Raw genomic sequence first — 27,749 nt, 5'->3', positions numbered from 1 at the left:
CAATACTGGTTATATATGAGCAAATAAGATGTATATAAAAATCAATCGTGTGATGTTTTATAGCTCTTGGCTAACACTGAACAATATTTCATTACCAAAAACAGGTAATTTTGAGTATTTTTTACCAAAAAATATGGTCTGAGCCATAACATCACGCTTTCAATTATCATTTGTTATTCATTTAATCATCATTCGCTATTAATTATCATTTGTGCTTTTAATGGTTTTCGTGATATCATGCACAAAATGATATCACGAAATTTTCAAAATGAATATGATGTTTGAAATTGCTAGAAACAATTACACAGACAATTACCTATGTCTGAACTATTCATTTAAGGTATTAATGTTATCTCTAAATATCCTGTATCATTTTTTTTTTTTAAAGCGCTGAATTCACAGAATAGGTGGTGTTAGCCAATATATAATCACATCGATGTTTCATGTAGTTATAGTTATAGTTGCAGAGGAGGAAGAGTAAGAACATTTCCAATGTATTTAATAAAATTATTAAAAAGAATGATTTAACAAAGTAACTGTAGTAAGCAATTAAAACACAATGAAACAGTTTTTTTTTTAAAATATCTTTATTGAAATTTACAACTGTATATTACATAATACATTTAGTAAATATGATCTTAGTTAAAATGAAATGTTACAGGCGTGTAGAGCAACTACCTATTGGTAGCACTCTAATGACATTTTACATTAGCTGGTCTCGTGGCCATCTTCTTTTCAGGCGCCTTTTACAACGAAGGGTAAAGGTGATTTGATGGGATTTGTTGGAATTTATCTTAATCACCCAATTATGACACCATTCTTCGAGGGCTGTTATATGGGATTGGAGAGTTTGGGATACAATTAATGGGTTATTATGAACTGCGAGCATACATGTGTCATCGGCATACGGGGTGAGGATAGTGTTAGGATTGGTTGGGATGTCAGCTGTACTACATACAGGCAGATACTACCTTGAGGAACACCAGCGGACTGAGAATAGAGGGGTGAATAGGAACCATTGTGGTTTAGTTGGAATAATCTATCAATGAGAAAGGAACGATTGATGAGAAAGTATATAGGAGGTAGGAATTTACAGAGTTTGTAAAGCAGTCCCGGGTGGGTGCCAGACTCAATCAAAAGCCTGTTCAACATCGAAAAAGACTCCCGCGCAGTAAATTCCGCGCTCCAAAGAAGATGAGACTACGTCCACTACACGATGGCATTGTTGGATAGTAGAGTGGGATGTTCGGAATCCAAACTGGTGATCTGGAAAAAAATTTAAAAATAGAATAAAGAATTTAGATTAAATTATCACAAAGCGCTTTAAATAAGTATATAATAATTCTTTTCAGTGCTTAAATATTTCAAGAACTGTTTAAGCATGAAATAAATGGTATGGAAAATCATTATCTAATAACAAATTGGCTTAGAGGTGATTCAGTCAGAAAATTTGGTAAAATTAATTAGATAATACATCGACTCTAAATGTTGAGAAACCTGTAATTCATAAAGAGTAGTTGAGAATTTCCGGAAAGCTATTAGAAATTACCAATACTACGAAAATGGAAAATAAATCTATTTGACGAGATTTAAAATATGTAGGTATATATTTTTCTTTTGAATAATCAAAAGGTATTAATTAATTGTTTGAATGTTACTCACTTGCTCATATCTTACCTTGGATTTGAAGATTAAGACCAAACTATTGCCTCCTGGTAGCTGAAGATAAATATACAACGAATTCAATGAACCCTTAATATCTGAGAAGCCAAGTTCGATAAACTGTATGAACACTACTGGGGAAGTGTACCAATATAAAATAAATTAATATGTGTTCCAGCTACTTTATTAATGACATAGAAGCATTAAAATTCATATTAAATCTTGTTCAAAGTGTTTACCTCAATCATCTGAGGCTTGGCATCGTTCTTCCAAAGCAGCGGCAGCTCTATGCCACCCGATTTCTGTTATTTCCTTATTATAAGTTTGAATTCCTTCTACGTAAAAAAATTAGTTCATTGATTAGGTTTGCAATGACTTTTTATTTAATGTCACCCCAAACAAAAGATATTAAATAAATCAAAACTTGTATCCTTTTTTGTCTCAACACATTTTATTTTTCAACAGTCCAACGTTTCGGTCATTTTAGCCATCTTCAAGGACATCTTCAATTATAATTTCTTCCTCACATTAAATTTAGAATTACTTTTGCAGGCTATTCTGCCCAGGTCATTCATTAATTATAAGTTAAAAACCTATTTTTTAAAATTTAAAATCATAAATATTTAATTCTTCTTATATAAAATTATCCACACAAAATCACTACCATATACACAAAACCATTTATTGGTTACACAAATGGTTTGTGTATAATTCTAAATATATAGTAATTCTAAATTTAATGTGAGGAAGAAATTATAATTTAAGATGTCCTTGAGGATAGCTAAAAGGGCCGAAACGTTGGACTGTTGAAAAATAAAAAGTGTTGAGACAAAAAAGGATACAAGTTTTGATTTATTTAATAAATAATGAGGAGAAGATAGTTGGGGGTGCGGTCAATGAAAAACACAAATAAGTTAATCGTACTTATTTGTCTTTTTCATTGACCGCACCCCCAACCATCTTCTCCTCATTCATCATCCACGGTCAACTATCTCTCATAATTATTTAATAAATAATTACCTTGTCTCAAGAAATTGAAATAATATAATTTAAGAAAAATTAGTGTGGTCAGATCTGGAGGACATTACAATAGGATATATTCAGTGCCGTTGGCCTGCTTTGGATGAAAGGTGCCGAGCCTTGATGCTCAAGGTAATCACTTTGAAGATTTAATATGAATGTTAACAATTAGATTTCATAAATGAAGTAGTTAAAAAACAAAAATTAAGTAATTTCTTATGACCTAAATAATTCATAACAATAATAATAATAAAAAAAAAAAATAATAAAGCACATTTTCAGTTTTGTGTTAAATAAGCTGATAAGTTGGGAGAGGGATTAGAGGGCTTTGAGATGGCCGCCGGAAAATGCTGAGAATCCCCCCAGAGAGTTGCATTGATTTGTCCTATTGTGTGTGCAAGTTGCAGTAGACAACTTGATGGATCGCCTATTGTACTTCCCTCTCCTTCTCTCCGCTAAATAATACATCACCGATTCCAACGTCGTCGGCTCCTACAAAATCGTTCACTATTTAGATTATATCGTCGATTCATATAGTCGATTGTTTGTCGGAAACAATAATTATTTAAATAGAGTTACTAAGAGGTCTGAACATCTCTCTTCAGCATTTTATGATAAGTATGGTTCTTAATTGGGTTCAATTGTACAACATCAACATGTGAAAATCAGAACATAAATTCGAATCTTAGGGGAGGCAGGGCGAGAGGGTGTAATGAAGGCAAAGGTACTTTTGTATCCATTTCAAACCTAAAAACTTTTAAATACGAATGTTCATATAAATCAAATAATAGAAATTTGTGTACTTGTTTTTGGAGGATATTTTCTTGTGCCGATCTATACGTTCACAATATTGGCAACGCCTCACAATTTTATCTAAATCCAAGTTGGAAAGCTTAATATCTGCACTTCCTACTTGTAGCGAGGCGACGAGCCAACACCTCCATCACTTCCGGCCAGAAAGCACTACCCATGTATATTCAAATAGTATAGTGGTCTAATGTATAAATTATGTAAATATTATAATAATTTTGAATATCTTATTTCAATAAATAAACTTAAAACCTTTTCGCTTGTGTTTGCATTCTTAACAAATTGATTACCCCAGGGCTGCCAGTATATCGGTATTAGTAAACGAAGTGCGCCCCAGCACCTAGTATATCTAATCACAATTATAAAAATCACAAATCTATTATCCTTAGAATGAAGCACTGCTCCAGTAAAAGGACAAATGCTAAAAAGAAAATAATGTATGCAGTTATTTTTAATAATATCATTCTATTGGGGCTAGGAAATATATATATATATCGGTATGTAGTATATATTACCTCATCAATATCAGAGGGCGAAAACAATAACACGAAAGTCATATAGTCTCAACCACCTCCTCACTTCTCCGCCTCTCTCACTGATAGTACAAGAGCCCAAGAGGAGAAAAAGGCAGTTATCTCACCCCAATTTTTGATTACTTAATAGAAAACTATGTATTAATTCTAGTTAAAATTTATTAGTCTGCCAAGTATAGGTAGGGGGAATAAAAAATGGCGGCTGTTTGAGAGCGATAAAAAAATTTAATTTTTCATTAAGAGCTCTATATCTTAAAAAGTAGGAAAAACACAAGAAAACCAAAGAGAACGTCATTAAAAGATGAGCAAATTTACTAAAGTATGAGCCCTAAAAGAGCTATTTACGTCCAATAGTTCTCCAGGTATAGCTTTTTACATACATTTCATAAAAATGTTGTATGGGACGTACTGAAAGATCAGTAGTTAATGAATTTATTTTGAAAAATCTAAATCTCAAAAACCATTTGACGTACAGATGTCTATTAGCACTCAAATTAAAGCTAATTTAATGAGCTATAAAGTAGTTTACGATGTTTATCTTCGTAGGAGTAATAGGTTTCATGAATTTTGCTAATATAAATTGATTTATAGTTGTTCGGACAAATTTTTATTTGCCAAATTTATATTCATATGTGAATATCATAAAAACTACTACCCCTACGAAAATAAGTGTCACAAACTACTTTATAGTAATTCAAATTTCCTTTATTTTAAGTGTTGGCAGAGATATGTGCGTCTTATGGATCTAGAGATATATTTTTCAAAAATCCAACATTTTATACGAACAACTAGAAATTAACATTTTGTGAGTTTATTTTGTCAAATATCATAGAAACTACTAGTCCTACAAAGATAAACATTATTAACTATTTTATAGTAAATATAACTAGCTTTAATTTGAGCGCTGGCAGACATTTGTACGTCAAATGGTTTCTGAAATGAAGTTTTTCATAAATCAAACTTATTGTCCGAACAACTATAAATCAATTTATTTTAGCAAATATCATGAAAACTACTATTCCTACGAAGGTAAACGTCATAAACTTCTTTCTAGTCCATTGTACCAGCTTTAATTTGAGTGCTAATCGACATCTGTAAGTCACATAGTTCCTGAGATATAGATTTCTCAAAATAAATTAACTAACTACTAATCTTTCAGTAGATTTTTAAGAAATTTTTCTTTTTAAAAAGCCATATCTCGAGAACTACTGGACATAAATAGCTCTTTTATGGCTAATATTTCAGCAGATTTACTCTTCTTTAAATAATGTGCTCTTAGGTTTTCTAGTGTTGTTGGTTGTTTTTAAGATATAGAGCTCCGAACGAAAAATGAGTGTTATTTAAGGTTTTGATACAGCCGCCATTTTTTATTTCCCTAACTTTACTTGGCAAACTCATCAATTTTGACTATTAATTATACATAGTTTTCATTAAAGTAATCAAAATTTGGGGTGAGATAACTGCCTTTTTTTCTTTCCGGCTCTTGTACTATGAGATTGAAGCTGCAAATCCACAAAAGTATCCTGACGCCGGGCACTACTATATGGGGGACTTATATTTACCCACATATCAGATGGGACCAAGCGCCATCTTTAAAACTTTTCAAAATTCGATGTTGAGGAAAATCGTAAGCACATCATGGAGGAAAACGAAGCCTGCCCAGTGTGCCGGAGTACATCAAGAGACGATACATAGAATTTTTCGACTCACTGTTAAAACAGTACTGCACAACTCCATTATTCAATACACTAACGCCGTCGCTCCCTCCGGTGCGTTGACAACACACTACGTAAGGACACGTGGTATTAGATTATGTTTTTATTAGATTATGCTTATTAAAAATTCAGAAATAATGTGTGCCCCAACACATTATACCATTTTATAAATACGCAGCTTAAACCTAATACACTTCAAGAAACTCCTGAGAATGTAGATTTCTACAGCGAAGCAGAAAATAGATACAAGTATTGTTTATATATACGTCATTAAAATTTTTTATAGGGGTTTTTGAAAAAAAAATGGTATCTCTTGGGAAATAGCAAATAGACACGTTTAGATTCAGTATATTCTATCACTTTTTTTGAGAATCTGACGTGTTTTATTTCACTTCAGTTCCTGATGGCCACTTCCTTTGACCTAAATCTTTTCTTCCTATCGTAAGGACCTGTGGCTTGTACCTTTCGGACTTATATTCCCTTCGTGACTGCAGGCTCGAACCCTACGAGCGAAGTTTCCATCCATGGAGGACTTAAGACTCGTACCCGTACGTTTAGACTCATTCAGTCAATTCATCTCCTACCTTTTTAAACACGCATTGACGAGGCCTTCTGGTTAAACAATACTTCACATCATTAATTAAATTTAGAACCATTTAATATAACACAACCACCTCGACAAATTCAAATCAATACATATTAGATTGTATGCCTCTGTAAGAGATAAAAATTAATTTTAAATAAACAAAAAACTCCTAAAACGATTTATTTTATATCTTCTATTCTAAATTGTTAGTTTGTGCCATGTCCTGTACTATATAGCACCCTAAACTGTTTCTAAGTTTGGTGGAGTCGTTTTGTTATTATTACAATTTTATTGATATTCTAAACCAAATATTGAAGGCCTCAGTATGGTTAAAAGTCTGAGTAACTTTTCGATTGCTATGAAAATTCGTATTCGATTTTTTTCGAGGCGTGAAATACAAATATCATCTTTGCTTCTTCCTCAAAGAAACATTTCCCGTTAAAAAAAATACATTTGGCTAATGGCTATAATATGGGTACACAATTGAAACTATGTTAACTAAAATATTTTTCAAATCTATGAAAGTTGGTTTTTATGTTTTTGAAAAAAAAGATTCTAATATGCTTTTTCGGAAAAAAAAGAAATATCTGACCTACTTTACTGGAGGTGGCTTTTGGTCTTCTGCAGTTTTAATTCATTTAACGCAAAGGCAGCAGTTTGGTCAGGAGAAGATTTGAAGTTAGATGGATAGGGCCTGATAGAATGAGATTGATCAGAGGGTTAAGATTTCAGATTCTGTAGGATATAGAAGGGGTGGGGTGCTGAGAGAGACTTTGCTGTGGTTTAGTATGTCTTGGAAGGTTTTAATAAGGGCTGATTGGGTAGAGTAGCCTGGCTGAAAATCAGGCTATAGAGGGTTCAAAAGTTATTTTTGCTCGAAAAATTGGGATACTTGGGATTGAACTATACACTCTAAATGTTGGGATAGATTTGGTAATGTATATGGGCATGTGGGCAGAAATCATTGGGGATTTATGGATTCAAAGTTTTCTTTAATGGACAAGCAATGTTTTCCAGGCAGTGGGATAAATGGTGTTTGGTTGGGAAAAGTTCTAGTTAATATAGAGTATCAGAAGAATGGAATGCAGTGAGGCTATAATGGATTTAACAGAAATATTATCAGGTCCTTAATCATTGTTACGAGATTTATGGATGGAGTTCAGTTCAACAGAGATAATATAGGAAAAGAAAAAGCGGTTAAGATTAAAGAAGGGATGACTATAGGCTGAAGAAGATGGAAAGAATAGGAGACAACATATGAAGTAAGTTCATTTGGCTGCAGTCAAGAAGGAGAAAAAAGTCATTACTACTTTTTTCTTCCTTCAGCCCTGAATAACTCCTTCAAATTAACTGATGGTCAATCATCAATCAATATATAACAATATAGCAATAGATCATGTTTGAGTAAATTTTATTGTGTTTACTAAAATACATACAACCCTGAAGGAACTCTCAAAAATGGTTGGATAATATGCAATACCTAACATGTTTATTGAATTTATCGATGTACTTTATTGAACAAATCTATTTAATTTAGTTTATATGGGTAATAAATATAAATACTATGTGAAAATTGGAGTAAATAAATACACTAATGATTATAATTAAATTTGGAGTTGGAAAATTGTTTTTTTTAAAATATAGTATAGTTTAATAACAAACTGCTAAATGTTAGACTATTCCTAGGATTAGAGTAATCTAGCATTTAGCAATCTGTTTTTAAACTATACTACATTTAGCTATATTTACAATAACAATTTTTCAACTCCAAGTCAGAAGGTAAACAAAATAAGAGTTGAAACCAATTGCAACTAATAATTATATTCGCCAGCCCAAGTTGTTACTTAAATCCTTGATTAGAACCTAACAAATTAACTACCATAGCACTATATCCATCTATTGGTCTTAAATCAGTGTTATCTACTTTCAATTTGGTCCTCTATTACTATACTGGTTACTATAAATATATTATTACAAGGTATCACCTGTTTTCATCTTCATTGTCTCGAGTAAGCAAGGAAGAGATCCCTTCCAATTAACAGTCCCTGTTCAGAGTCATCAAAATCATTTTACACATTTTCAATGATGCTTTGAATTATGATATAAAAAAACAAAAAAAAAAAAAAACAGAAAAAATGAATGCAGGAACTGAGGAAGTAAGGAAGTTATTTCAAGAAAATGTGCTTTACAAAATAATACAATAAGAATCTTAATAAATTCTCAATTTATTAATAAAAAAAATTATTACTAAAAAACAACATTTCATGTAAAGACAAATTGCATTTTCTGAACGTTAATGTTGATGAAGGAGCTATGGGACCTGGATGCCATATTCCACCATTTCTTTCACTATATGTTGAAACATGTAGTAGTACTTCAGCAAAATAACTATTTCTCAAATTTCAGTTTAAGAGTAACAGCAGATATCGACACTCATACCCTTCATACCATTAAAAAAGTACTTCTGAATGGCTTCAGTACTGCAGAGGGTTGATACATTAGTGATGACTAGAGAGGGGATTTTTATGTTTTCACATATTTTTACCTGACCATGATATCTGCGATTCCTTACTAACTAAAGATGTTTCAAGACATTTCTGGCCAAAAGAAGCCATTTTTATTTCACATATTTTTAAATATTTGGCCTTTTTTTACACATTTTGTTGTAAATCACATATTTTCTGAAATATTTGTTATTTTTAACATATTTTTAGGTATTCTGTCCTGAATCACATATTTCCTTAAATTATTTGTTCAATTTTAAATACATTTTTCGCAGCAACTACGTAAATTTCAAGAGAACACAAGAAACTTAAAGATGAAATTTATCATTTATCATAAATAGTGCATAAAAATTCTATTTCTTCATCTTTGAACACAAATTAAATGGAGTGGCAATAATAAATTTTCACACAGAATTACATCGAGAATTTCTCAGAATCAATTAAAAAGAGCTTCCTGTAGCATTTTCCTAGAATTTGTTTGTTTACTCTTCAATCCATTTCTTTGTTTTATTCTTTCCTCCTCAGATTCCACAGGTACCAATACTATGTATTTAGATTTGTGCCGAGCATTTGTCAGGGCAGACATTCCAATCTACAAAATTAGCAATCCGGACTTAAAAACCTTTCTTGAGATATACATATGCCGAGTAATGCCAAATGAAAGCACTTTAAGAAAAAAATATTTGAAAATTATATACTTTAACAGATATTCGGAAAGCAATTTCAGATGGGCCGATTTGGATTTCTGTGGACGAGACTACGGATATGGAAGGGCATTATATCGCAAACATAACTGTTCATATAATAAGTGTTGAGGCACCTTCAAAATCTTATTTGCTGAATTGTGAACTCCTCGAAAAATGTAACCATGAAATGATTGAAAGATTTGTCAACCAATCTATGACTGTTCTTTGGCCTGGGCATTTCATGGGCATCACTCATGGTAATGTTTTGTTGCTTTTGTCAGATACGGCACCTTACATGAATAAAGCTGGTAATGCCTTAAAGTTCTTTATCCTAAGATAATTCATTTGACCTGCCTGGCACACGCATTTCATGTCCAAATGTAGACAAGCTTGTGTCCACAGTAAAAAAAAATTTTTTGAAGGGTCCCAGTCATATTACTATTTTTAAAGAAACACATCCTGATTTAGCTTTACCACCGGAACCTGTGATAACACGATGGGGCGCCTGGTTTGATGGAGCCCAATATTATTGTTTAAATTTTGAAAAAATTAAATACATAATATCAAAACTTAATGTTGACGCCACTGCAGTAGAGAAAGAGAACAACTTGTTAACAATTAACTCAATAAAGACTGATTTGGCTTACATAAGTGCAAACGTGGTATTTTTATCCAACACAATTACAAAATTAGAAGAAAAGGACCTTCCACTGAAGAAAAATTTAAAGACTGTGAACAAAGCAATAGAAAGACTGGAAAATATAGGTGGAAAATATCGTGAAAACGGAGAAGTCATAAAGAAAAAAGTACAGGATGTGTTAAAAAAAAATCCAGGATATAAAATCATTCAGTCCATTGGAGCCATTTTCCACTGAACTAGAAGCAATGGAAATAGCTTCATTTAAGTATGCCCCTATAACATCAGTAGATGTTGAAAGATCTTTTAGCTGGTACAAGTCCATTCTGCAGTCAAACCGACAAAAATTTTTATTTGAAAATTTAAAAATGCATTTAATCTGCAATAATTTTGTAATCGACCCTGCTGAATAATTGATTTCTTCCAAAGTTTTAAATATTTTTCTAATGTTTTTTTTCTTTTTCTTTTTAATAAGGATTATTCTTTATTTCCATTTATAATTTGTTTATAATTCATTCTGAGTAATTATTAATCAATTAGTTTAATTACAATTACTAATTAATGTAGTTATTGTTAAGCTTGTTATTGAACAGCTATGTTTTCTCTAAGGACATTTTTTTGTACATATTTTAACATAATTTCTTTAAAATATTATTCATATAATATATAATAAATACATACTTAAGTAACTTTTTTTAAGTTATAAAGTTAATAATTAATTAGTAATTTATATTGCTGAATAATACAAAATTTATAAATACATATTTTTTTTAATATTTGACTATTTATTAGCACATATTTATCTAAATATTTCGTATTTTTTAGCACATAAAAATCCTATCCCTAGTGATGACCAAGATTTCATGAAAATTCTTTTTAAACTTAAAAACAAGCTAATCCATACTTATGAGCATTTAAGCATAGTTCCTAGTTTTCTTGAATAAACATTAAAGAGGCTTCATTTTTGGTGCAATGGAATGGTGTGTAGCATTGACAGAAAGATATTAATTTAACATAGTCCAAATTAAATAACAATATATTTTAAAAGCAATATTTTATTGTTAATTTACTACTTCACAGTTTATCAAGTTAATAAGAGTATAAAGGAATGAACAATCATCCACAAATATAACATACCTTGAATGACAAAATTTTATTATCATATTTCTTTCTCAATTCTCTTACTAATCATATTTTCATCGGAAAAATTGCTAATATTTATTTATTTCATCATTTATAACAATCAGTGCATATAGAATGTATGTCCTCATAAAAGATGTTAAAACCTTTAGTCTCTATTTCTACATTAATGGCTAATTTATCATAAATAAATAATTTGTAGCCTATTACTTGAATCAGGATTAAATTCTTATATTAAAGTTTCTAATGTATCTTTTATTTGAATACAACACAAACTCAAAGAAACATGTTATTAATTTAACATAGTCAAAGTCATATAACAATATATTTTAAAAACAATATTTTATTGATATTTTACTATTTCTCAGTTTATCAATTTAATAAGATCATAAAGGAATGTACAATTATTCATTGTACAATTATCACAATAAATAATTAATTAGAATACGTTTATATAAATATGATTGAAAAATATTTACTCTTTAGATTAATAGAATAAAAAAAAACTACGTTCAAATGAATATTAACAATTTAAAGACTGTTAAAATTACAGTTCAACTAATTGCCAAAAGATAGCAGCACAAATCGAGAAATTTAAAAATAATAGTTTCAATAAACGCCGTAAGAGGCCAGCACTATCCAGGCAGCCAAAGTCTAGAAGGAAAATTTTATTTTGTATTAGGATATTAGGAAGTTATAGGAGCTCAATTGATCGGATCAGAGTTAAGTCTTGTGTTGGAACATATCTGATTTGTTTCAACACAATCTGACGAACTTGAGCTCCTGTAACTTCCTAATATCCTAATACAAAATAAAATTTTCCTGCTAGACTTCTGCGGCCTAGATAGTGCTAGCCTCTTACGGTGTTTATTGGAACTACTATTTTCTACCTTTCTTGATTGGTGCTGCTATCTTTTGACACGTATTCTAACTATTATTATAAAAATTTTCTAGCTATCTTTTGACTTACGAAAGGGCTATTTGGGTAGTGCTGACATCTAGCAGTGCTAATTAAAACTATTATTTTCTACATATCTTGATTTGTGCTGCTATCTTTTGGTAGTTAGTTGAACTATTATAACATTCTTTAAATTTTTAATTTTCATTTTAACATAGTTTTTTTTTGTTTTATTAATATAAAGAGTAAATATTTTTTTCAATTGTATTTATATAAGCGTGTATTTATTGTGGTTGAATAATTGTACATTCCTTTATGATCTTATTAAATTGATAAACTGAGAAATAGTGAAATAACAATAAAATATTGTTTTTAAAATGTATTGTTATTTGACTTTGACTATGCTAAATTAAACAAAGAAACATGTTATTCTTTGAGTTTGTGTTGTATTTAAATAAAAGATACATTAGAAACTTTAATATAAGAATTTAATCCTGATTCACGTAATAGGCTACAAATTATTTATTTATGAAAAATTAGCCATTTACATAGATAAAGGGAGTTAAGATTTTTACATCTTTTAGTAAGACATATGCTCCATAAGAACTCATTGTTATAAATGATGAAATAAATAATTATTAGGAATTTTGTCCATGAAAATATGATTAGTAAGAGAATTAAGAAAGAAATTTGATAATAAAATATTGACATCTAAGGTATGTTATTATTTCACTTAGATTATGACAAAATTATTCCTTTTTTCTATTAGCATGTATCAAATTCCCATAATAATTAAATTATGATTTTTTTGGCACGGAAGCACTGCAGCCAATAAGGCCTATTGTGCGTTAATTGTGATTTTACTTCTGTGTTTTAGTTGTATTAGTTTTATCATTACAAATTGAAGAAAGTTTGTAAAAATCAAAACTGATGCTCAGAAAGTATGTTAAAAATATACTTTTTGAGTATTTGAGTTAATCTTAAAGTATGCTTTTAATATACTTTTTGAGAATATATGCCCTCAAAACTTGTCATATCTGAAGAAATAAAAAAAAAAAAATGAGCAATACTCTTAGTTTTCACTTTACTATAAGTAATGAAATATACGATAAGGGGAACATTGGAAGTTTTCAACATAAAAATAAGCTTTATGGTCCTCTGAGTCCAAATACCACGTTTCACAAAACTTTGTGTGTATATTAACAGACCAGCTCAGGAACAAAGATTTGAAAGAAATTACTTATTTAAGATAGCCGCATGCCGCCAGATATATTACAGAAAATCTTTTGCTAAAATCAACTTATTAGAAGTGATACTGAATATCATATTTTCACTTTTTTACTATTTACTCAAAAACGTAGCTCCAACTATTTTATTTTAGTTATACTCCTTACTTTGATGTATAATTAAATGGCCTTTAACTCATAATGAAACAGGTGAGTTTGTTGGAGATAGTTACAATTATTTGTTTACTTTCTATATCAAATAATACGTTCAATATAATGTATTTATCACTGTACTTATAAATACATAAGTATTTAAATAGAAATGCATTATGGAACCTAGAAATTTTTATGTATAAGCTATTTTTATGAATAAGTTAGTCAGTTTAGTCCTAATAACTTAGCATATAAATAACACACTCATCAGTCACAAGGCAAAATTTTTTTATTTCAAGAACGGTGTTGTGGTGATTAACATTTAGGAATCACTGATTTAAGATTGGGGGCTTTCATTAATGAATCACAGTTCCCTCAGTGGTAATGTCTGGAATTTTACATATCCCTGGAAGTCAGCTGTTGCATTTTTGAAAGAAATGAGTTAAAATAGCTTACTACATTTATGTTTTTTCCATTTTGACCAATCTCCTAATAGTCATGTTCTTGATTTAAAATCTTATTAATTATAATAAAATATAATAGGTTGAAATAACTTTACTTGGGTCTTATTCATTTATTAATATTGCCAATGAATTCATTTAGGTGATTTAAACATCTAAAGATGTTTGGATTAAACTTAAACAGAATGGATCAGCAAGAAATATATTTACAATTTTTTTTTGTTTCTTTGAATAATTAATATATTTTTTGTAATCAGAAATAATTATTGAGATCACTCTCTGGCTTCCAGAGTGCAAATGTTATTAAATATTTTTTGTTTCTAAGAATATAAAGAACTATTAGAATGCAGAAAATACAGAAAAAAAATAGTAAACAAAATTTTTATGAAAAAATTATTCCCACCATAATTTTTTTTTACTACAAAATCTGACAGAAATGATTTTCTTGATTTATCAAAGTCAAATCTGAATCATTTTATTTACTACACAGTAATACAATTTTTTGTCCTAAAAAGTCACATAGCAAGGTAATTGAAAGATCAGGATCTGGCAAAATATCTTGCTAATAGTATTAACATTTTCTTGTAATTCATACTTATTTACTATTATTTATTTTTCCTTATACCATTTAAAAAAATAAAATAAAATACACAACATTATATACTACCAACAATCCAATTTATGCAACAGTACATTATTTCTTTAAATAAAATATAAAAATGAACCACCAATATTAAACAGAAACATGTAAATAACCATAACTCAATATTTTTTTTTTTTATAAAAATCAAAACAAAAATATCATTTAAAATACAAAATGAATTTTGTTTTTATATAAAATACAATTAAAATGAAGCTTCTTTTACTCAAAACATATTACTCTTAGTTTTCTCTCACTTTGGCAATGGCTTTCTGGTGTAGGGTGGCCTATTGGATGAACTCCTTAGTTAAAGTTGAACTACTTATGAATTGCTCAATACCATACGCCTTAGGTTCGCTAGAGATACAAATACAATTCTTTACTATTATGCAGAGTCAAAGTGCTCTATTCTTCCTATCGCTCTAAATATTTCCTAGCATCTTTCCTATATTAAGAGATTAGAACTCATCATCCCACCCCTCCTGTATCCTATACAACCTGCTGTCTTAAACTTCTGTTCAATCTCATACTACCATGTATTGCCTGACTTCTACCCTTTGCCTTACCTATTGCCTTTCTCCCCACCGAACTGCTGCATTACATTAAATGCTTCCTTTTCAGCTATATTTTCTTTCTCTGATTATGGTAATAATTTGTAGTCAAGCAAATATTATCAGTAAATATTTTAAGTAGTTTTTTTTTTTTTAATTTTCTGTTTTTTTTTTCTATTATTTTATTACCCTCTGTATAAATATAATATTATTATTCATATCAAGTTTATAGTAAATATGGTAAAACAGCACTGTCCTAAATACAATGTATCTATAAATTATTCTAGAGCAGTGGTCCTCCAATCCTCCCTTTTTTTATCATCCCCAATAAGGTCATATCCGACATACAGAAGGGAGGTATTTAACAATATCAGGTGCAACTAAACACAAAATATATTACAACACAATATTGAAAATATTACTACTCTATATAACGTTTAAGTCTAGTAAAATAAATAAATATATATATTTATATATTATACCAACATATATATATATATATATATATATAAGTCAAATTGTGCAACTAATGAAAATATTGAAAGATCATTAGTAGACTGTATGTAATTAATTGTAGGAAGATGGCTTGGATATCATTCCGAAAAGGTACTCAAGTACAGAAAAAATTTCTTTTCTTTTTAACATCACCTGGACCATGTTCCTACATATATATGAGTATAATTATTTAATATATAAAAATAACAATAATGATAATATGCATATCCCTTACAGTATCTAAGAAAAAACAATAATTGTTAATATATAATCAATACTTACACTAAGAATGGAAACAAGTCCTCCTTGCCCAAAACTTTACATTTATAGTCTTTAGGTTTGAAAATATGTTATACATGCACATACTTTAGAGCAGTTATTAGATGTATAGTAAATCTGTTCAAAAATTACCAATAAAACAAATAATACCTTCAATTTTTTTTTTTAAATCAATTTCAAGCCTCTAGTTGAGATTGTTTGTTATACTGTTTATTCTATAAATTTATAATAAATGAGTGTGAAGTTGCCAAGTGTCAGTCGTAAGAACACAACACTTCTTCTTGGCCAACTTTTTAAGTTCTTAGAGCTATCGATTGAAACATGGTAACAATTAAGAAGTGTGACAAAACAGAAAATGCACCACTTAAGTCAACAACTGAGATCAATTGACTAATATTTTTTTTTTTATAAAACTAATTTTTATCATATTCTATACTCGCGTTAATTTTACATTTAGGTAGAGAATGGTACAACCTCTTCTAATAAATTTCCAATATGATTTTGATAAGTCTATCCTGTCAGTTGGACTATCTTTTATTTTTTATGAAAAAGTTTCGGCTTTTTTTTTCTGGACTCGAGGGTATTGAGATATTTCTAAAAATAATTTTTTTTTTAATCTTACAGTCCAATGGACAATAGAGACATTTTTAAAACCTAATGAATGATTTTTAAGTTGCCTGAAAGTTTTTGTAGTAAGAAATAAGAAAGGTAACAAAACAATTTTGTCATAATTAATCAATAATCAATCGATAATTGATACTTTTACTTGTGAAGAGTTTAAAGGGATATTGTCTAAAAATCTCCACTTTCAAATCTAGTTAGTATATTCAATATAATTTTTCCTAATATGAAATGCATGATGAAAACAATTTTAGCTCCGAAATTGGCGTCTGGGTACAACAATTTCAAAAATTCTAGGTAATTCCCATTTTAAAGACCACATGTTCATATATAGTAAAGGAACAGCTGTAAGAACAAAAATAGAAAAGCAATCACAAACTTTATTTAAAAAGGGAAAATTAAACAAATTGGGTTTATTTGAATTTTCACACTTTTACATGAATACTCATTGACACTAATTAGTTTAAATATCAATAAATGAAACATAATTAGTTATGGAATAGATTCTCAAAACAAATAGGATATTGTTTTTCAACAAGAAAGAATTTTCCAGACTAATTAAGTACTAAATATGCTCTTCTGAAAAATAGTTAATTGTTGGATTCGTCTTTTTTACGGAACACTGAATATATTTGAGAAGTGGAAAAAATATAGCATCAAAAATATCTTTTTATATCAAAGAATGCTGTGGTCATACTATTAATTATTTTAATTATTAATGACTATATTAATTTTATTAATATTAATTAATATTATCAAGTATTAACTCTTGTTAACAATTCTTTTCACAAGAAAGTGAATATATAAAGAAAGACAATGATTAAAAAAAAAAAAGAAGGGCTTTGCTGATACCAGTCAAACTGATGATACTCAAGATTAGTTATGGGAAAACTTGTCTAATAGTTTGTCAAAAATAATAACAAAAGCTTTTGGGAGTCAAGAAAAAAGAAATAATGAAAATAATTTTATAAAAACACAAGAGATGGTGTAATTTGAACTTTTAAGTATACTTATGTAATTTTCTGGTTAAAGAACTTTAGTGACTATTTATAATAGTGACATTATGAAGTGATCTTATAAAATTAAAAGATGATACGTATTTTTCTACTTTCAATTACCTATTTAGGAAATATATAGTAAAGGAAAGAATTGCACTCATGAAAAATTTTGAATTCCAGTAGAATAACACTGACCGTAAGAGGTCCATAAGTACCTCCGTAAGAGGTACCGTAAGAGGTCCATGTAAAAGTACACGTTTTAAGACCCCCTGAATTCAAATAACCAAGTCTTGCAAAATGGTCTGTTTTATTTATTTTTTTAGCCAGAGTCATACCTATCCATTCCAGCCAACGGTTTTCCATTGACAGTTGGATTCTCTTCTCTCTTACAGGCTATTCTGTGAAATCTAGAGAGCCTTGTGGTAACAGTATAAAATATTAAAAGGGACTCCTCTGTCCATGTTCGTAATACCATTCTTTCCAGGATTTAAATTAAGGTTTCCTCCCAGTTATTTTCCGTATTTCTTACCAAAGTTCTTATTGAGGTGTCTTGTCGAGCTGCAGATTTCTGAGAACAATCTACTTTCTGGTACACCACAAGTTGTTTGTGTTCTGGTTGTTGATGATTCTGATCTTCTTGGGATTGTACATTCACTAGGTTATTTGTTCTCAGTTCATGTTTATGAGTATTCACTTTATTGAGGATGAATGTATCCCAGATTAGTCTCGTAAGGTGTCCTCAAACCTAGGGTCAGTCATGGCTGATTAAGAGAAAAATTAATAAAAAATGAAAAACCCATAACTAATTTTTTTAACATTTAAATTTTGTCACTGTTGATCTTTGAGATACATTTTATACAAAATGATTATATTAATTTAGTTAGTCAAATGAAATATGTAACCAATAATTTTGTTAAAAAAGGGATCATCATGAGTGATCTGCTTATTTTTCTAATCTGGTTTTCAAAAGCCATCTTGTTTACGACCTCTACTCCTTTTTTAAAGCAATAATTTCATCTGGTATGCGAAACTGTATAAGAGCTGCTAACCAAATGTTTCTAAGAGAGCCAGATATGTACTTGGGGAGGTCAATCTTTCCGTTAGTTACCTAAATATTTAAGACAATAAGAGATTGTAATTTTCTAAAAGGAGAAATGAAACGTTATCTAATTTTATCTGGGAGTACTGTATATTTCCTGTACATGAGATGAGTCAATACTGTCAGCAATGCATTTAACATTTCTGATAAAAACAATTCAATTTATTAAAAAAAAAAGTAAGTTTATATTTTTTAATGTTTTCCTCCCTAGATTTCTCCTATAACAGATAGATAGAACCAAAAGATTAGACAGTAGTAATTGAGGATCATCAACACATCTTTTTTTCTGAGAAAATTTATTAACAGAGTTTTTTCCATGCAATGCTTAACAAATTATTATAACATTTGAATAATACCATACAAGACAATTATAAACCGTTTAATTTCAATTTTTATATAACTCCGCACATTACAGTAGTGAGTATTTCCTTAACTAGTTCGTCCTGTGAGTACTTCTGTATGGCGCTGTCGATTACACTGCTTGCGTAAGGTGCTATTACACGAAGAATTAGATTGCTGGACTTCTCCAGAATCCAGTGAAAAATACTTCTTGGCACAATAGTAAGTGATATCTCACCTACCTTCTTCACGTTTACACTTTCGAGCTTTACTTTACACGTATAGCTAGAGCCTTTATTTGATGTGGAAATTGTGCCTACCGCTACCGCTGCGTTTCCAGGGCTAATGATGTTGACTGTCCCTGAAGAAGAGAAGACACCTAATACCTTGGCCTTGTACTGCAGCTGGATCTTTAATTTGGTCAGCCCAATTCCAATGCTGAAATAATAAACTGTCTTATCGGCTTCCACGGTTTCATTTAGATATGAGTCACCGACTAATTGGGCTGTTGCTAAATTACCGACCGTCCCTCCAACCAAATTTAAGCTGCTAACGAAGTTACTGTATTCAGTCTTGGGGATGTCCTGGACGTCGAGATGTTTCTCCACTAAATATTGGTTGGTCTCATGTACCATCTTCCTCAGCTTTTCCATGTAAGGTGGTTCTTCATCTCCTAACCCTAGGGTCCCTTGGAAAGCTTGGAAACAGAGGACTGCAGACAGAAACAGTGAGACACGCATTATTACTGGGTAAAAACGCAGTAAACATCTTGCCTCTCTTAAATAGTATTACAGATTGTCCCTCAATCAATTTAATGATAATTTGAAGTGTTTTATACAGATAAAAGTTTTAATCCATTCCTTCAGCAATAATTTGTACTGACACTTCTTTAATCGAATGAACTGTACGGCTTCTTTACGAATATAGTCTCCAAAAATATGCTTTAAATCGAACACTGGATTAACACTAAAATATATTACAAAGACAAAAATAATGTGGCCGTTTGGGACTGACCAACAGAAGAGAAACTTCTGGAAATGGTTAAAAAGTTCTTGTTAGGGTAGTATTAGACTCAGAAAGTCAACGTACTTTCGTCACAAGCTCTTTGGCATCCAAAATCCAAAAGAATAGCTGGACTCGGGGGCTCATCAATATCGACCCCATTGGGCTCTTTCGTACTGCATGAGATCACTTTGAATGAACACACGTGGTTGAAAGTATTTCTCAAGTTTTACCCAACGTTCTTCTTCATAAAGGATTGGTTGGCGAACTTTTTTAACATTGGCTTGGTGACCAACATTTTTACGCGCCCGGCTCTATAGATCTGCTTATTGAGTAGGAGCTTTACACTTCAGTAATCACTGGGATTTCCATTAAATCAGGTATCTCTGAGGTCTCAACTATTAATTTCTCTGATATAGTATTATAAAAAAGGGAAGTAGGGATTTGACACTGTTCATTTATTAAGGATATGTGGTAAAAGAGTCGGATAATAATAGTTTTTGAAGGGAAAATGTGAATTGGAGGAGTGGTGAAGAGAATGAGCGAATAGAAGAACAATTCACCAGCATCATTTATCATCCACCTTGTACTTCAAATCAACATGTTAAGAAGAAATAGATCTCCTAATTCAGAATTTAATTACAAACCAACAATGATATAACCTTTAGCCCTTAACCCTATATAGACCATGTACACATAGCTTTAAATATAATTTTATTCATTTAAACAGTCCTCTCGATTAACTTATATAAGTGCCCTTGGAGAAATTTGGTTTCAAGATGACCTTTTTTAGCATAACAAGAAAAAAGAACCTTTTCGTTCCTGGTCAATAACTGGTGCTACATATAGAAATATTAAGAGCAATATTGTGATAAAATCATAAATAGGTGGTCTAAGATTATTCAAAGATTTTATTGAGATTTGGGAGTGTGCTAATTGATTTATTGGTTAATAAATTATTAATAAGATAGCTTTCCTTTGAGAATTAGATAAGAAAAATTAACTTCTTGATTTCTCTGTACATTGAAAATTCTTAAAAAATATCAATTATTTACATAATACAAATAATTCATAGGAAAATAACTTTCACATGTGTTAAAGTTATGTTTTTAACTTAATCCTTAACTCAATCCGTTTGTTGCATTAAATTGATCTAGAATTTCTTCTCTGGAAAAAATCATTATTTTGGTGACGGAGAATTTCAACTAGATCGAAAGATAGGAACGGTAGGACCCAGCTGCGAATTGCAGTGAGGAATACAACGGCCTTTAGAGAAAAAGCAGAATGATTTCAGCGATAATAAGTAATAACCAGGGGTTGGTGCTTTGATAGATTACTGATTTCATTTTTTACCTCTCTCGATGTGAATGATTTTGGAGGCAGAGAAAGTGGTAAAGCTTTTGTGGAAAGGTCTAAGGATGATAGTATTAGAGAGGTGTAAATGAGATCTGAAGATGGAGGACATAATCCCCAGGAATTTCTACTTTTTGTTAGTCCTTAATATTATAGGCATCACTTTTAGTATTTTAGAAGTGTACTTTTCCACTTACAAACTTCCGTTTATGGTATGTAAGGAAGAAATATAATTATTAATTATTTGGCTTCTACCAATCCAGTTCGGTTTTGAATCTATTTTAAAGATAATTATATACCATAAAAATCTCCTACAAAAACATGAAATTAAAAAACAAATTCACTGACCTGAGAAGATGAATTTATTTACATTTTCCTGGATCGATTTACCTTTGTTACTCGGGGATACTTCGACCAAGTTTAAATGTTTTGGTACTGTTGGAAAGATGGATTTGCTCTTTTTCTGTTAATAACATTAATTTACTACATTTGAAAGCACCAAATACACCCCGAACATATTTAAGGAATTATAAATACATTATCTAGTATCTCAAACACTAATTCACCTAGATGAGTCTGATTTTTTCTATTTGATATGTGTTACCGTCCTTTCACAAACCTCTCTTGTTTGAATAAATTATAAATTTCTAATACTTTTAATAAAGTAACCTGGTTCTCTGGCTCATTTTCCTGCTTCACCCGTTCATTTAATCATACTTGAAGATTAAAACAGTAGTACCATATAGTGCTTTTTTTGTTTTATAGTAGACAATTTGACTTCTGTAAATTCAAATTCTTCACTCAAATGTTGATCACGGGAAGCTGCATCAGAGCTAGAATCAAATGTTTCTAGGAGGGCCAAAGATGTGCTTGAGGAGGCCAACCTTTGCCCTTTCTCTCCAGAGATACCTACATATATAATTAATGTAAGTTTAAAAACATTTAATTTTAACCAAACTAATTATTAATTATTAGTGATAATCTAAGGCTCCTGGATGGCGAAATAATAATGCATGTTCGCTTTTTTTAAAAATTTAGTATTCTTTTTCAACATTGCTCCAGAGAGGGATAAGTAAATACTGGGAAAGGCCAATCCTCATTTCCCTGCATAATCCTATTTTTTATTTCCTTCCTTGCCTTGGAGTAGTACAGGATTGAAAAGAATTGTTTCAAAACCATTCATAGATTCTGCTATTATTGAACGCGATACAAATAATAGTCAGACACCAAGCAGACTCCGAAACACTGCATAGTGTATAGGTTCAACATTACTACCATAGCTATGAAGCTTAGATTAAAAAAAAATCTTTGCTTGTAGAGGAATTGTGCTACCTAATGATCATTGCATACGTCTTTTACTGTCCTGTGGGAAAAACGTCCTCACAGACAAGTGCTTTTGATTTATATTTCTTTTTTACCTTAAATCGAACATTGAACACAATCACTCATTACTCTAAAGTGTTTGGATCGCAATCTATATTAAAAGAAATTCAGCATCATCAGAAGATCAAAGGGCAATTCGAACATCAATGTTAGTCAGGACAAAGAAAAAAGATTGAAAAAATCTGGTGCAGTGCGCGCATCACAAATCTCCACTCTACATGCGCCCCCAGATTGGAGCGCTCCTTTTTCAGCCCTTCCCGTCCGAATCGGATGCTTCAATTTTTCCTTTTTTCAACTTTAATATTTTGTATTCATCTATGGTTTAAAATTGCTTACAATGAAAACTGCTATTTAAAAAAAAAATTAAAGGAACAGAGCAAATTATTTTGAAAAAATCGTATTTAAGCCCTTTGAACCTATTTGCATTTTCAGTCGGTCGATATTATCCAAAAAGTTGCTGCCACGTCTCCATACAATCACACCTTAAATGTAATATAAATTAATTCTGAAATTTTGGACGATCACAATATATATTCCTTATCTAAGTAAGTTAAAGCTATAAAAAGTAGTAAAATAGAACTGTCATAATTTAATGTTCAGGTTTGTATTAAATTTTTTTTTTTTTTTTTTGCAAGTTGAAAGAGTTCACGAAGAAGTAAGTAGTTATTATTTGTAGGAAATAAATTTTATCATCACAACCAATGAAGAAAATTTTTTTATATAATTTTTTTTAAATTTAAATTAACAAATACAGAAATGCGGATTTTTTTTTATTGACAAGAAGATAGTAATTTCGTATTTTCAGTTAATAGCTATCTTGTCTAAAGATTTAACAAAATGAGTTTCAAATTTTCAAGAAGGGAAAATATCACGACGTTACTAGTTAAGTTATTATCTTGGAGTAAGTTATATTCTGTGTAAATAACATGGCTGAATACTGTCAGCAATGAACTTACTTAATAATTAACTGGGAAAAAAAGGGAATATAATAAAAACATTAAAAATTTTGAAAAAAATATTCAATTTATTGGAAAAAATTGAGTTTTTAAATTTCTAAATGTTTAGCTCCCATAGATTTTTCCTATAACAGATAAATAGTACTAAAAGAGTTGACAGTAATAATTGAGGATCATCAAGACATATTTTTATCTGAGAAAATTTATTTAAACAGTTTCTACCATGTTAACATTTATAAAACTTTACAAATTATTATAATGTTTAATTTATACAGTCCGAGAAAATTCTCTGCTGACTAGTTTTAAAGTTTATAAAAGTCTACACATCACAGTAGTGAGTATTTCCTTAACTTGATCTTGCTGTGAAATTTTCTGTATGGTGCTATCGATGACACTGCTTGCATAGGGTGCGGCTACACGGAGGATGAGATTGCTGGACTTCTCCATAATCCAGTGAAATACACTACTGGGAGTAATATCAAGTGCTATGTCACCTACCTTCTTCACGTTCACACTCTCCAGTTCTACTTCACACTTGTAGCTAGTACCTTTACCTGAAGTAGAAATTGTGCCAACCGCTACTGCTGCATTTCCAGTGTTAATGATGTTGACTGTCCCTGAAGAAGAGAAGACACCTAATACCTTTGCCTTGTACTGCAGCTGGATCTTTAAATCTGTGAGCCCGACTCCAATGCTGAAATAATAAACTGTCTTATCGGCTTCCTCGGTTTCATTTAGATATGAGTCACCGACAAGTTGGGCTGATGCGAAGTTTTCGACCGTACCTCCGACTACGTTTAAGCTGCTAACGAAGTTGCTGTATTCAGTCTTGGGGATGTCCACTACGTCTAGGTGTTTCTCCTTTAAGTATTCGTTGGTCTCGTAAACAATCTCCCTCAAGGTATCCATATAAGGGGGTTCATCTCCTAGTCCGAAGGTCCCTTGGAAAGCCAGGGAACAAAGGACTGCAGACAGGAACAGTGAGGCACGCATTTCGACTGGGGCAGGTAATCATATTAGCCCTCTTAAATAGTATTACAGATTGACCCTCAATCAATCTTATGATAATCTGAAGTGTTTTATAGATAAAATTTTAATCCAATTCTTCGGCAATAATTTTTACCAACAATACTTCAATTGAATAAACTGCACGGCTTCTTTACGAGTACAGTTTCCTAAAATATGCTGTAAATCGAACAATGATTTGACGTCAAAATATAATTTAAAAAAAATAATGGTTTAAGAGTGAATGATAAGAAACGGTCAGAATAATAATATAGTTCATGATTAGCATTATTGAAAACTGGTATGGTGCGCGCATCACACAGCTTTATTTTCACACAGCACATCACTCATCACTATATTTTGGTTTAAATTAATTCTAGCACGTTTCAGAACAAATATTTCTAAATTATTCACTGTGGGAGTCCATTATATCACACAATATCCGTATTCATTTTTCAAATACTAATATTTTAATAGATAGATTCCCTAACTCTAATTTTAACTTTCGGGTTTTCAGAAAATTACTTTTTTAATAATATTGCTAATTTTAAAATTTTAACATTTTTATGTTGCAAAAGTAGGCCAGAAATATAAAGATTAACTAAATTTTACATTGAGCTCTTAACCATTTATTGAGTGTTTGATTGTTATTGAATCCATATTGAAAATACTAAGAATGATTTTATGGAGTTACATCACACTGTTATCTAAAGGGTTCTGGTATAGGTTAAGTAAAATTAAAATGCAATTATTTAATAACTATGTAAATATGACAACAGTTATCACATTAGTGCATGTTTCCGCCAACTTAACGTCAAATAATTGTTTTATTTATGGCTTTTTCTAAGTTTATCAAGTTTTTCATAAATAATACTTATTGTCTGAACAACTATAAATCAATTTATTTTAGCAAATATCATAAAAACTACTATTCCTACGAAGGTAAAGGTCATAAACCACTTTATAGTCCGTTAAACTAGCTTTAATTTGAGTGCTAATAGACATTTGTACGTCACATAGATCCTGAGATATAGATTTCTCAAAATAAATTAAGTAACTACTAATCTTTCAGTATATTTTTAAGAAATTTTGCTTTTTAAAAAGCTATATCTTGAGAACTATTGGACATAAATAGATCTTTTAGGGCTAATATTTCAGTAAATTTACTCTTCTTTAAATAATGTTCTCTCATGACTCGTAATTATACATAGTTTTTATTGAAGTAATCAAAAATTGGGGTGAGATAACTGCCTTTTTTTCTTCCCGGCTTTTGTTCTAATAGTTAGGCGGGGTGATAAAGGACAAGTGGGAAGCGTTGTTTTAGAGACTTTTTTATTGTCGCACTTCGTCTTATGAAAGATTTTTCCCCAACCCAGAAATAGAAAACAAAAAAACAACATTTTGCAAGATTTGGTTATTTAGACTCAGGGAATCTCAAAAACGTATATAAAATGGCAAACTCTAACTCTATTAGGTCAGTTCGAATTTGCCTTCAAATCTAGCAAATTATTATTATCAAAAATATGGAAAATCTTTTCAACAACAGTGTGGAAACTATTTGAATTAGATCGATGTATGCAACAAACATTTTTTTTTTTATCTAGACATCTTTTTAATAAAATTTAAGTCAATTTTGGAAAAAGTGCAAATTTATTCTCTCCGTGCCATTTTTTTTTTTTTTTTTTTTGTAGCGAATTTTATATAATTTTTTTTTAGGGATACTGTATCAAAAAATATGGAGTTTGCTAAATACATTTCTTTTTTTCAATTTTGTTGTTAGTTCGTGTTTCTATAAATTTTTTGCTTTATATTTTATATAATAATTAAGGCAACGTTTAATGATAGAGTTATAAAAAAATAAACAGAAATTTTTCTCACTTGAAGAGAGTGACTATAAATTTTCCTGAATCAACTTGAAACCTACATTAGTTTCGGAAAAACGCGTTTTCTCCCGTTCTGATAACAATAGAGTATACATTTACAAGATATGAAGGCAGTAAAAAAGTGACTCAAATATATTTAAACATTGACAGTATATTGTCTTATATTGAATATTTAAATTGACATGGAAGTGATCGATTCGTGCCATTTGGTAAATTCTATTGTCTTTTTTTGATACCATAAAAATTTGAGGTTGTTGATTGAGTACGCATTATTGATTATGGAACGAAACTGACAATACATAATTTGAGAAAAAATTGTATTTAAAAAAAAAAAAGGAATTGATTTTCGGTTACAGCACACAAAAAACATATAAATCGGTCGCAATCTTTAAATAAAATTTTGGTTTGTAGATGAGTATAATATGGCTTAACTAAATCTAGAGTAAATCTATCACTATTTCTCGATGTGTCCATCACTAATGTCGATAGGATTGGAAAATAGGGCTTAGAAATTCGTTTTCAAAGATCTCCTCCAAGTATACTGAGGAGATAGTGTGAATTTTTACTTCCATTCAAAATTTCATCACTCTATTTTTGCAATATTTCTTATTCCCCTTGTTATACGATGAGTTAGGGTATAGGCTATAAAGGCAATGATCAAATGATATCATTGGGTCAAGGAAATTCTCCATCACTATGATGAGATGTTTTTAAAAGAAGAAATTCTTGGTAAAATGTAGACAATAGGGTAAAGGATCAAGGTAAAAAAAAAATTAAAAATTTAACTGAAGTGAAAATAATTTCCTTTGAATTGCTTTGTAAATATGATTATAATTATGATATTTCAAAAAAAAAAAAAATTACACTTTTTTAGTGTATAGAAAAATAAGGAATGTGGATAGAAACAACAGTAGCCTCACAGGAGACTCACCCACTCCTATCTTATATCAAAAGAAACCCCTCCGAACTGCCAGTATTGCAATAGCAGTTTAACAATAAGCCATGTTTTCCAACGATGCCCATATTTTACACCACACCTCAATAGCTTGGGACTAAGCCAAGATATCTCAAAAACCCTTGGAGACGATGATAAGGCAATAGAATTGGTGTTCCA

The 27,749-nt window shown here is 30.3% G+C and overlaps 1 protein-coding gene and 1 long non-coding RNA gene across 2 annotated transcripts in view; both read right to left on the bottom strand.

Moving 5' to 3' along the window:
* Positions 1-991: 991 nt before the first annotated feature.
* LOC106683270 (uncharacterized) overlaps positions 992-27,749 on the bottom strand; it is a 35,795-nt gene continuing 9,037 nt past the window's right edge. Inside the window, exon 3 of the long non-coding RNA XR_010843340.1 lies at positions 992-1,266. This is a non-coding gene — a long non-coding RNA (uncharacterized lncRNA). The remainder of the gene's footprint in view (positions 1,267-27,749) is intronic.
* On the bottom strand, positions 23,794-24,769 carry LOC106683269 (uncharacterized). Its single transcript, XM_014424636.2, has one exon. It carries the CDS (start codon positions 24,738-24,740, stop codon positions 24,057-24,059), a length of 684 nt encoding a protein of 227 aa, XP_014280122.1. The 5' UTR covers positions 24,741-24,769; the 3' UTR covers positions 23,794-24,056.

Source organism: Halyomorpha halys, unplaced genomic scaffold (genome assembly GCF_000696795.3).
Source record: "Halyomorpha halys isolate HHAL.00 unplaced genomic scaffold, Hhal_1.1 Scaffold474.1, whole genome shotgun sequence".
NCBI classification, from domain to species: Eukaryota; Metazoa; Arthropoda; class Insecta; order Hemiptera; family Pentatomidae; genus Halyomorpha; species Halyomorpha halys.
Note: the sequence above shows the minus strand (reverse complement) of the source record. Positions and strands in the feature narration are given on the sequence as shown.

Coding starts and splice junctions, on each gene's coding strand:
- LOC106683269 (XM_014424636.2), bottom strand. CDS start 24,740: ATGCGTGCCTCACTGTTCCTGTCTGCAGTCCTTTGTTCCCTGGCTTTC.